At 34.7% G+C, this 13397-nt stretch overlaps 1 protein-coding gene across 1 annotated transcript; it reads right to left on the bottom strand.

Moving 5' to 3' along the window:
- Window positions 1-1255: 1255 nt before the first annotated feature.
- On the bottom strand, window positions 1256-5387 carry LOC121121636 (uncharacterized). The gene is made up of 2 exons (XM_040716603.2): window positions 5304-5387; window positions 1256-5224 (listed from the first exon to the last, which is right to left on the bottom strand). The coding sequence occupies exon 2, from the start codon at window positions 5126-5128 to the stop codon at window positions 2882-2884; it is 2247 nt and encodes a 748-aa protein (XP_040572537.2). The 5' UTR covers window positions 5129-5224; window positions 5304-5387; the 3' UTR covers window positions 1256-2881.
- Window positions 5388-13397: the final 8010 nt, after the last annotated feature.

Genomic DNA, 13397 nt, shown 5'->3' with positions numbered 1-13397 from the left:
ATAGGAGAGGAGGGGGGGATAAATAGATCAGGGGCTCTTAAAATTTGGTGGAATACAGGGTAAATATTGGATGTATTGGTGGTTGTTTTTAAGGATCCAGGAGTACCCCCTAGTACCCCGTGTAACCCGAGGACTCGAAAATATAAATATTTTTTTGTAATAGGGGGTTCCTTAGATGTATAGGTGGTGGTTTTTTAGAAATCCCACATACCCCCGAGCCAATCCAAGGGTGGAGGGTATTCTACCCTATTTTAAGAGGCCCTAATTTATTTTCCCCCTCCTTACCAAGGAAATGGCATTACAATAATGTTACGCACACTTGAAACTATTTCTTTGGGGATGGAACAAACAAATATGTTTAGATATTCGTCATAAACAATTTTCTCCCGCGTAATTTTCTCTAGGGGAATCTTCCCGGGGCAATTTTCCTAGTAACATTTTGTGTCTATGTTAAAAACACACAAATGAGCATAGTTTAAAAAAACAAAAAACAACAGCATTATATTGATAAATTAATTAGTTGTAGATAATACAAAAACAATTAGCAAAAACTTCTGACCCTTATTAGGAGCTAGGACTATGCAACAGGTTGATAATTTAGTTTATCCGTATACAAAACAAGGGGTCCCTTTTCCCCAAACTTCTCCCAAAGATGAAGTCATTTTCTGATTACCTTATTGAGGGCTGTAGGAACCATTAGTGTGTCTGCAGGATTTTATTTTGGAGTGGGCTTTTATTTTTAGAAGAAACAAAATAATTGTTTGAAATATTTTTAGAGGTAAAATTTTTTGGAAGAGGATAAATTTGACCGAATGACACTTTTGAAATTAAAAAAAAATTGCGAGGCTTTTTACATTGAATTTTTTTTCTGAAAAGCAATAATTTATTTAGTTTTGACGCTACAACATTTAATTTTAAAGGGCCCTCAATCCCTCCAGCCCACGTTATTTAAACGTGCAGAGTAGAGAATATATAGGACTTCTAAATTGGTTAGTTCGATTTTTGTATTTTGAAGGAAATCACATCCCCAACCAATTACCCTTGGAGATCGATGTTTTAAACAAAGCCCTAGTTTGACGATATTTAGTTAATTATTAACGCCAAATGTATTTTTCAGATGCATCCTTTTCCTCAAATCTTGAAATGATTTCATAATCCCAATTGTGGGGAATAGTGTTGTTATATTTTGTGGGAATCAAAATTCTTGTTCTTTATTGTATAATGAGTTGAAAAATAAAGAGAATGACCATTCAAGCAAGTTTACCTTTTAAAAAGTTGATTTGTATTTAATAAGTATAAAAACAAAAATAACATTAATACAAATTAAAAAAATTAGTTAGAATAAAACGGTAAAAGATACAATAGTTTTAAAGCAATTCATAAAAGTTTACAACTAAAATACACACGTAAATTAATATTTATACAAGAGTACATATTATCATTTATAGTTCATGTAATTATTTGGCTATTTGAAAAAAGGTACAATTGTCAAAAGGAACAATTACTGTCCTGCACTACAACAGAAACATTCTTAAGATAAGGTGCCTCTATTTATGGGTTCCACATTATTCCCTACTCCTCAAAAAATATCCAACTTAAAGCATCAAATGATGCATTAGGAATCCTTTTCTGTTACTACTCGACGACAATTACATTTGCAAATCCACGCAAAAATGAACGAGAACAATTTAATAAAAATCCATACCACCTGTGTTTGTCTTTCCTGAAAATTAAAAAAGGATAGAGGTCAGAATCCTTGCTCTCACTCAGTCACTATCTGAACTTGAGGACGAGTCCGATGAGGAGCAACTAGATGATGATGAAGAAGAAGATGAGTCGTCATCTGAAGATGAATCATCATCCGAACTGTCTGATAAAGAGGGTTCATGCTTTGGGCTTGGTGGAAGCTCAGTTATCATTTCAGGAAGGGGTTCAATCCGCGGAACAATCACTTTTTCATATTCTATGATTTCATCTTCAGAGTCACTCAGAGTTTCCACTCGCGAAAATACTATAGAGTTTTGTTCGTTGCTTCTTTCTTTGAGAGGAACTCCAGAGGAGGATTTGTTGGAAGGGATTTGAATTGTGAAGAAATATTTGGGCTTCATCAATTTTATCTCTTCATTTTTCATAGGTGGAATGATCTTAGCAAGAACTTCTGGAGTTTTTTGGGGCTTTTGAGAGGGAACAAAAGAAGAGCTCAAGGGCTTATATTTGTTCTTTCCCGAGGGACGAATGGTATTGTGAGATTCCATGAACGGGATCAATTTCTTCGGTATTGATGATGAAAAAGGATAGCTTGCTCGCTTTGATACAACATAAGGATTTACTGGAGCTTCTATTTTTGACTCTTGATTAAAATTAATGTTTTCTTTAACATTTGGCCTTGTAATGGGTGCAAGAACAGATGGTTTAGAGAATGAAGATGCTGGATGTTTAGCCTGAGATGGTAAAGTTCCACTTTTTGAAATACTATTAGAAGTGTTCTTGAACTGATGGAATGAGTTTGCACGATTTAAGGGTTGAGGTTGAATAGCAGGGTCATGGTTTGCTTGCTGTTTGAAAGTAGATTGAAGTGGTATGGATGATGAGGAATGCCTATTCAACTGATGTGATGATGAAGAACGTTTTAGGGACTGTGGCTTAGGGGCCAATTCCCGTTCCAGGTGGTTATTAGATGTACGTTTAACTGCAGGAGGTATATTACTGCTTTTTAATTGATTTGATGATAAAGATCGATTCAATGTATTTAGATTTGGTCCGCGTTGGAGTGTTGATTTGGACACACTTTTTAACTGATGTGATGAAACGGATCGAGTCAATGATGGAAAATTTCCAGGGCCTTTGTTATTATCCATTTTACTATTCCAAGAACTTGTATTTAATGGCCCTTGGAGGAGTTCCTTTTTTCTGACAAAGGTCTTGCTAACTGATTCTTAACATGAGACACGCGTTTCATTTGATGGGAAGGTGGAGGCATAGATGATGAACTTCTATCAAACGGTGACTGGGAATTGTTCAATGGGCATGGTTCACGGTTTACACCATAATTTGATGTTCTTTGAGAAGCTGGTGCAATTATTTTTTTGATTTCAATGGATGGATTGGAGGGAGTCCATTGGAGTTTTGATGAAGATTCTCTATTCCTAGCAATATCAGCTGTCTTGGTAGATATTAATGAAGAATGTTTTTGAATCACTTGAGCTGATTGTATTTGGACAACCTCATTGGTGGTACGTTTTGGCAATGAACTTACTTTCTTTTCCAAGTAATTCACTTTTCCTAAAGGATTTTCATATTTTTCGAGAGTGGACCTGTCTAACGATCGATGAATCATTTGCTCCAACTCATAGGAATGGTACGGAACTTCATACCAAGGGGTTATTTGTTCTTTTAAATTAGAAGGGCCACCAGATGTAGGATGACGATTTTTCTTTAAACTCTTCAAGCACTTTTCTCCCAAGCTTAGGAGGGAAGCAAAGGATTTGCTAATGTGTTTCTTATATTCATTACAAGATTCATCATCAATTTTATTGATTGAAGATTGAGTTGTTATAGTAGGTTCATTCCCTTTAGATGAATTGATCATAGTTTTAATCTTAGGTGTATTCAATTTTAACTTAATAGGAGTCACTTTAGGTTCAATTACTTTTGAACACTCTGTTTTATCTTGAAGTAAAGAAACTGAAGAATCCACAATTTTAGGTTCCAAATCTTCCGATAAGTAGTTTGGAGTATTAGATCGGGTAGATCCCTTACCAGAATCAGTGCTTGAATTATTAGGAGACTTCTTGGATTTATACAGAAGCATAAGTGCCTCTTCCATTTTAAGTTTTTCGTATTTTTTGGTGACTTCATCAAGTTTAAACTTTTGTTCTTTACTCATATGAGTATCAAATGCATCAATGCATGAATCACCAGTAGATTTATCAGCAACAAAATAATCTTCCACTGATGAAATTCTTCTGATTTTTTTTGGAGGATTTACAATTCTGGAGATGTTATTGAATTCACAACTAACTAATTCTTGGGTGTTACACTTGGTATATACACGATTGTCTTCCTTTCCTGAGGCAGTATCTCTTTTAGATACTAATTTTTCACCTTCTTTTGAATTAGAATCAATGCTTGAACGACGACGCTTTAAATTTTTATTATTAGAATCTGAAGAGGGCCTTGACTTGACCGGTTCATTGGAAGAATTGCTTATGTGATCTGTACTTTTAAGACTACGCTTAGAGGACTCTGGATCCCTCTTCTGATCTGATCCAGGATAGTTATTTTTGATTTTTTCCTTGGAGAGTGAACGACTTCTAGAGCTTGATCGATGACGAGACCTCAATTCATGTTTATCTAATGACTGAGAATGCTGCTTCAACTCAGTCCCTGATTTAAAAACTTCGGCGGTAGATTTCTGACAATGTTCCTTATTCTTGGTTCTGGATGTCCGAGAATCAGACTCATATGATTTGGATTTTTGATTACCCTCTTTCTCTTCAATGTCGATAAACATCGTATTAGGTTCAGATATTGTAGGACTAGATTCTAGAGGACGTTTTCTATCCTTATTTCTGGATGACTTAGAATCAGAATCATATACTTTTGAGCTAGATTTTGTAGATTCTTCCTTAAATTGAGATACAGGTTTTGTGGAGCTAGATTTTCGAGAACTCTTCTTATCTTTGTTACTGGAGGACTTGGAATAGGATTCCGGTGTTGTGGAGCTAACTCTTTGAGAGAGCTTCTCATCTTCAATCTCGAATAAATTTGAATGAGATTCAGATGCTTTAGAGCTAGATTTTCGAGAACGATCTTTATCTTTGACAACAGATGACTTAGAAGGTAACTCGGATGTTATCGAGCTAGATTTTTGAGATTGTTCTATATCCTTGGTTCTGGAAGACTTCGACTCATATGTTTTTGAGCTAGATTTTTGAAAGTGAGCATTATCTTCAATTTCGAATAACTTTAAATGAGATTGAGATGTTGATGAGGTAGATTTTTGTGACCGTTCCCTATCTTTGATACTGGATGACTTGGTATGAGATTCAGATTGTATGGGTTTAGAATTGAGAGAGTGCTCTTTTTCTTTGGTACTTGAAGGCTTCGAATGAGATTCGAATATCATGGTTCTTGTTTTGTCAGCATTATTCTTTGCGTGACCAACTGAGGTAGATGATGGTTTCTTCGAGGACTTTACCTTCTTAAAAGTTGTACATTGATTCTATAAGCATAAAAAGCACAATTAACCAAAAATGAATACTTCATTTAAATAACTTTATGATTAATTGTTTAAGACTTACCAAAATATCACCCAAAAAGTTTGAATCTTCATGAATCTTCCTTTTTAGGGATTGAGATGAATTCTACAAGGATAAAAAGACAGAAATTATAGTAAATTAATGAATAAAAAATGCAAACATCAATGAAATAGATTAGTTCAACTTACATTTGCAACCTTAGACATGTTAATGGCTGAGTAAGTTAATATGATAATTTTATTGTCAGAGAATAAAATGAAATCAATTATTCTTGAATGAGGTCCAATTATGATCTTTTCACTTCCAATGATGGAAATATAATAAATTATAGGTGTCAAATAGGAAAGAGGTCACCTTCCTTTTAATTAAATTATCGCTTAAAATTTGCGCGCACATAGGTCAAGCGTCCCAAAAACAAGTGCACTCCTTCCTTTCAAAAAATTAATGCGCTTATTCTAATTTTATTTAAGTATTATTTTTTATTTATTCAAAAGCTTTTGAATTTTATTGGGTAAAAATAAGTGAATACGACGCTTATTACAAAGGGTGGCCCCCGCGTATGAAAGTTCTTCAATTTCTCAGGTCAATATCTGAGAAATTATTTAATCGATTAATTTCATAAACTATTCGAAACAATCAAATTTATATATACATTTATGTAATTCCAAGAGAAATTTTAATGATGAAACAGATTTGTTTTAATTTTGGTATGTGACGTTTTTGACAGTAGAAAAACTTAAAAAAAGAATTTGGAGACTCTAGCTCAATCCAACTCAGAGTTCTGGGTTTTTCAAAACTAAGAAATTAGCTTGTTCATGAATATTTGTTTAGTGATGCATCTTAAATCAAAACAATCAAAATGGAACGAAGTAGCTCACTGGACAACGTAGTCCAGAGAAATCATTCTCTTGAACTCCATGGTGTTGGATTTATGTCTGTGTTGTTCCTAGAGTAAAAAATATACTTAGTTTACGAGTATATGACCTTCAAAAACAACTCCTAGGTCAAATGGAACATTTGTAATAGTATAATATTTCATATACTTAATTACTACAACTCTATCTAACCAATTAAAGGAAGATAATATATATAAAAAAATCAATCATATGCATGTAATGTGGCGTTGCTATTTCCCCTTTTTCGGGAGTGGGCTTGAGTCCCCATAAAAGTTTCTTAAGTCCCCCCCCCCCAAAAAAAAAAAAAAAAAATTATCAAATCTTTTATGTGTTAATTTATAAGTCTGTTTTTGGTGCTATCACACATGGAATCCAAAATTGTGAAACAGATCAGTCTGAAATTTAGCTAGTAAGCATATAAAATCACAAAACCTATTCCTACGATATTTTTTATGGGGATCTACAAAGTCATTAAGAGCTTGTTGTTCACCGAAATAAAACCTTTTTTCCCCTCCTGTCAGTCTCTATATATATCCTTCTCTCTGTCTCTTCACTCTTCTCTTCTCTCCCTGTATCTTTCTAAATCCCTGTCTCTGTCTTTTTTCTTATACGCTCATTCTTTGTTTCTATTCCCCTCTATTCAATTCTAAAATGCGGGCACCCACTGTTAGTATATACATTAAATAAACTTATTTTATATATAAATAGTTATATAGCGGTTTTTATAATTTTTGGGCTAAGTCCCTCTCCCAATTAATGAAGGATTACAACAACAATTAATACATTAATAAAAACGCTATCCGTTACTTTAACAAAATATATGTTAAATTTTTTTATAATGAAAAGAAGCTTGATGGTCTTTCATTTTTTTATTTTTAGAATTTTAACCATCTAAACACCTCTGGGAGGGGAATTGCTAATGAATTAGAAGTAATGGTGTGATTTATAAAATCATAACTTGATTTAAATAGTTGGTTGGAAAATAAAGTTAATCAAACATAGTCTTTTATAGGTAAATGTTCGACCAAAACCTTTTCTTATTCAAAATAAATGAAATGCCGATATTAATAAATCATACAATTACTCATAATTATAGGGTGGACTAGGTCAATCCGGAATTTCTTTAAGGGCTAATCATGATACTTTTATAAGTATCATAAACGATTACTTCTGTTGCATTTGAAAGCCACACTAAATGTAAAATGATTATTCATAATGAAAGCCTTTGTTCTTAATCACGATCTGTACACGGCGCCTGAAAGCCTTGCATGCTCTTGATACCTCGTGCAGATTCAGGTCCTTCATTATATTGACGATGGAAGCCTTTAAGGCCTCAATTGAGGTATGATTATTCTTGCTGGCGATCGTCTCCACCCTGCTCCACAGGTCAAAATCACAGAGATTGATGTTCTGGCTGTTGGCTGGCCAATAGAATGGTGACCAAAAATCGGGCATATTTTGTCCTAATAACTTTTGGAAAATCTTGGCCTTATGATCAGGTGCTGAGTCTTACTGGAATGTATATAGCTTTTCATCAGTGACCTCATTCATCCATGGGAGGACCACGTCCTTGAAAACGTCCTTGTAGACCTCATTGGTCACATTCTGGCCCTTTTGGAAGAAGTGGGGGGTGCATAACTTGTCCCTCTGTGCTGATGACCGCCAGGACCATAACCAGATTCTTTGTTTTTATGACTGTTTGGATCTCATCAGGTTTCCATACAGGTCCATTTATCGGTTCTACGGTTATGCTTGCTGTCAATAGTAAATATTTTCTCGTCACAAAAAAACTGCACGTAATCACTTTTGCTCTTCATTTGGTTAATAAGAATCTTGCCTTTCCTCATTCTGTCTACCTTATTTTGCTCTGTTAGCAGATGCCTTGGGGCTTTGACCCTAGACAAGTAACCCAGGTCAATCCTGATGTCATTTTTGAGTTTCCCTTTGCTCATGTTGCAGTCCTAGCAATTGGCGTGTATGGATAAGTGCCAATTGATCGTTTCAAGCCTGCTATGAACCTTTTAGTCTGGATGTTGTATATTTGAAGAAGGAAATTGTCTCCTGTACAGCGAGCTTCGATGATGGAAATACTTCTTACTTTTTCCATGCTTGAACGACGAGATACTAAAAAAACATATTATTAAATTCGACAGCTAACATATTTGCCTTGTTGCAAGTATTAATTTTATAAAGTTATTCCGGATATAACTTGTCTACCCTGTACATTGCCTTTCCACACTTCAGTCGTTTTTTTTATAAATTTATATGTGTTTTGTTTATGTGGTTTAATATTTTTTAAACTGAAAGACCATTAACGTTGGAAAATTTCAGGTTGTGTCTTTTTTAGTAACAAAAATATGACTAGTTAACAATATAAGTTTTTTATGCCAACTGACGGCTTTTTATTTATGCATTATACTTGCCTGTCATTGCTTTGGTTTACAATATATTGATAATTAAATATTCATCAAGTTGTTAATTTATTCATTTTTAAGGCCTCAGAACTTGGACTGAGCTACAAATCCAAAATTCAATTTCAAAACTGTTTTACTCTCAAAAATATCACATACTAGCTTTCTATCTTTAAATGGTTAAAATTATAAAAAAACAACAACATCAATCTTAGAATATTTTAAGTGAAAAACTAAGGTGACATTTAGATTTTTAATAACATTTGATAGTTTTTTTTAATATTGATTTATACCAATAATCAAAAATTCATCAAAATCCTAATTTCTTCATATTTAAGTACTCAAACTTGGATTAAATTACAGATTCAAAATTTTATTTCTGATTAGGACAATAACATCAATGATACCAAATACCCATTTTAAGTAAAATCCTTTTCCTGGCCAATTGACAAATATATAGACATTCAGGCTCGTGAGCAGAACACAAAATTGATAGGCATTCCAGGAATGTACGTTCAATGAATGGAACGGATTCCTATTTTGAAAGCTGAATGTTGAACACTAAAGATCAGATTTTAGCGTTCCATTCCAATAGTGCTTAAAAAATTTAAGAAATCAAAGTTTATATTTTTTGTTAGTTTTTTAAATATGATTTCAAGGCAAATGAAGCAAAAACAACTTGGCAGACCTATTTTATGGCCGTGGCACAGATGGGCTGTTGAGTGGGGACTTTTTGAAGCCTTTTATCTTATATCAAAGTTTCTAGGACTCTACCTTAACTTTAACATATGAACTTGACCAGTTCAATAATTCTGAATCTTGGAGCCAAGGCTCATCATTTGGCCGTGAATGTAAGCATATGGGGTGCTTGAAAGAATAACTTATGATCTTGTGTGCTGTAAGGGCCGCAGTATAGTCTTGTTGGAACACATGGATTCCGTCTGAGTAGTTGGAATTCACCCAGGGTAAGACCACCTGGCGAACCAATACGAGGCCTTTCCCTTCCCCTATAATGCCACCCACGACTCCCAAACTCATCGCTGAGGCTGGTAACTTAGTTTGATTGACACGCAGAACTTCATCGACCGCGTAGGCTAGGTAATGGTCGTTCCTGGAGTTTCTCAACTTGACCAAAGTCCAGTTTTTCTTGTCTTGTTGCAGTGCTGGGAGTGAATCAAATGGCAATACTTACCCTTTTGGCCTCCATCTAGACAATGAAAGAACCGAGTTTAGTCAGTTGTACCTCATTTGATTGCTAATATTCACCAAATTATTTTGTTAAAAAATCTTGGAACCCAGTTCTCAAATTAGGCCTCCCTAACACCATCAAAGTGGAAGTCGCGATTTGCAACCGTAGAGTGTATATATGATTTACCTTATGATTTGAATGTGGAACAGAACACAGAATGGAAATAATGGCTGATCGATTAACGCTGAACGAAGATTTTTTATTTTTTTTTTTTTTTGCAATGAGTGTTAAAATAATGGAACGCATACGAGCATATATATATTGAAGTCAGGAATTGGCTTAAAAATATCAATCCTTGACTAATATTCTCATTCCTCTTCTAAATGATAGCTTTGTTTTCTTTTTATTCATTAAAACAAAACAAGTAGCTATTGAAATCAAAACCTCCAACTTTTGGAGGGTCATAACATGAAATATTTTCAAACCCTCCTAGAACATTCAGAAGAGACCCATAAATGTATTTGATAAGTACCCTACTAATTAATAATAACAGTACAATGTCGATCCTTAATTCCACTCTGAGTCATACAAAGACTTACACTTAAAATACACATAAGAGCTACTCTCTTTTTTTTACCAACTAGCAACTACTTTATACATGGATGTTCTCGAACAATAAATAAGACTGTTTCATACAATGAGTACCGCAGTTCAATTCCTTCAATAAAGACGAGTACTTTTAAATCACAACAACTAAAGGCTCAAAGTAAAATGTACCTACACTTGTAGTGAACAACCCCTTTAACCCTCTTATGGTCTTTACCTTTTTACGCATACCCGTTATCTTAAGAATCTAATTACATGTTTTCAAAAATATTTTATAAACTAACATGTATCTTTGAAGTTTGAGATAAATTATTATAAACATAATTAATTAACGAAATACAACCTAACTTTTCATCAAAAAGTTATAGTTAAAAATATGTTTATTTTATATCCAAAGTATTCGAATGTAAGACATAGAGCTCACTCAAGGGTTTAAAAATTATAAATACAATATTTTCTTTACTTACTTCATTCATCAATGTTTTTATGATGGACTACTAAGTGTTGTTTTTTGTTCTTATTTAAAGAAAAAGGAGAGCTTACGAGGTTTTGTTGACTCTTAAAATTTCCGCTTATCCGTCTCTCTAGAAAATCATGGCCTATAACATAATTCTATTGCTGTTGTTGGGCAGTAAAATACCAGATTTTAGTGGAGAAAACACTACAATTGGTTAATGTGAGTTGCATGGGTTTTATAATACACTCTGTTGAATCACATCTATCACAATTACCAAAGATAGTTTTACCCAAGCTTTGGAGTAAATGTCAAGAGTTCCGTGGTTGGTTTCCAACTTTTAAGGCAATTGTTGTTGTATACTAAACTAATTCAAAAACTAAATTGCCTTACCTTTCATCGTGTTTAAAGGTTCCTGCATTAAAAAGAATTATGGGTCTCTCCATGAAGGAAGACAATTATGAGGAATCAATTTCAATTCTAAAAAATACTAATGCAAGAGGACGGTTTGTGGTATTAAACTTAGTTATAAAGCTTGCTAAGCTTCTTTTTGCAAAGAATGATGGTAGTGAGTTGCATGGGATATATGATACTATTTATCAAGTTAAGGGACCTCTTGAAAGTAATGATGTACTTGTAGACGAAGAAAATGATCAAAGATTTGTTTTACCCATTTTAGAGGATAAGATTTCTGGGTCTTTAAGAGAAAATTCGGACAGATATGTTAACACTTTATCAATAGAGAATATTACTCTAGAGGACTTCCTAAAACATATTCCGTTATCCGCTAGAATTACAGAATCTAGGCCAATCAAAATAAACACATTGCAGGATTGTAGAAAAAGAAGGATGAACATCAAGATTATGTAAAAACAATTTCCTGTATGCATAAACTATCCAGGACAAATTCACAATTTTTCAAAGTGTAGTGTTTTCCGCACTAAAGGTTATATTGAAAGAATCAACTTAGTTAAAAGTTGCAGATTATGTTACAATTGCCTTACAATCGGAAATAGAATATTAAACTGTCATTCAAAAGAAAGATGTAGTGTAATAAATAAACAATGGTAAGTTATTCAATCTATTAAACATGCATCTCTGGGTGGGAGATCCACACTTATGTTTACTGCAAGTATTAATATAAGTTTTTAAAATGTTGAATATTCCTGTCTGTATTATCTTTGATGAAGGTTTCCAGATTAGTCTGATTTCTTCTCACTTAGTTCGTACATTGGGTGTAAGAGGAACCAGGACTAATCTCAATATATCAGGGGCTGCTAATAACGGCGTGCGTGTCTAAAACTGAACACTCTGAAATTTTTTAAAAATACTTAAATAATTCAGTAATTTTTAAAGTGGTCGACGAATTAATTTATTTAACATGAAAGATGAAAGTTTTAGACACATGTCTATTCAATATGGCCGCCCATGTTCTCCACTACCAACTCCAGCCTGGACCGGAACTTGCTGCATGACTTGTCGATGAAGCTCTGGTAGAGGTTGGATCAGACATTCTTGAGGGCAGACTTCAGCTGGTCCATGGACTTGTATTGGACTCCCGACAGCATCCCCTTTAAACACCCAAACATTGCGAAGTCAAGCAGTGAATAATCAGGCGAGTGAGGCGGCCAAGAATTCCGATCAAAGAAGGCTGGAGTCTCGATCTGAAGGTACTCTAGGATAAAGTTGCTAGTGTCGCAGCTGGCACCGTCTGCTGCCACCCCACCTGTCCCCGTTAGGAGCCCTGGCCCAAGGGAACACTTTGTCCTTCAAGTATTGGCAGTACGTCTCAGAGTTAAGCCTATCGTGGTCCTCCAAGAAGATGAGATCACATTTCTGGCCGTCGGACGCAAAAACAGCAAGGACCTGGAGGTTGGTGAAGTCCCGTTCCTTACCCACATGTACCACGTCATCATCCCTGGCACCGAGAGACTTTGCCACATAAAATCTGGTGTCGTTGGTCAATATCTCGCCTAGGCTGAAAGGCGTCTCATCACTGAACAAAACGACGACATTGGCTGGCTTTTTCTTAAGCTTGTTGAGAAGAATCTTTGACCTTGCGATGCGTTTTTCCCTGTCTACAGGTTTGAGGGAATTGAAGAAGGGTTCTCTTGTACAATTTCGTCCGACCTTCGAAGCCTTGACTTAGATCTTGTGGTCGCCTCAGGAGTCCCTTTGAGTACTACGCTGTAAACAGTGGTGCGGCTGCAGTTCAGAACCTTGGCTATTTCAGTGGGAGTTTCTCCCCGCGCGGAAAGTTCCAAAATCGCGACTCGACGTCTCTCCATATTATCGGCTGCTGTTTCACTGTTGCTATTTAGATTTTGCTGGAGGTTTGTTTATATTTACTCAAGACCTTTGCCTCGAAGTTTAAACCAGTTTCAAATCAATAAAATCACGAACATGTGCATGGTGTAAAATTTAAAGGAGTGTTCAGTTTTAGACGCACACACCTGTATAGAGTCCAAAGAATGTATATAATATTAACATCATTTTAATATTCAGTCGAATAATGAATTGATATGAAAAAAAAAGTATCCAATTTCAAGAGAGCAGTTTTATTTTTAATTTCATAATTTA

The sequence above is a fragment of the Lepeophtheirus salmonis genome, chromosome 7 (assembly GCF_016086655.4).
Source record: "Lepeophtheirus salmonis chromosome 7, UVic_Lsal_1.4, whole genome shotgun sequence".
Taxonomy (NCBI): domain Eukaryota; kingdom Metazoa; phylum Arthropoda; class Copepoda; order Siphonostomatoida; family Caligidae; genus Lepeophtheirus; species Lepeophtheirus salmonis.
Note: the sequence above shows the minus strand (reverse complement) of the source record. Positions and strands in the feature narration are given on the sequence as shown.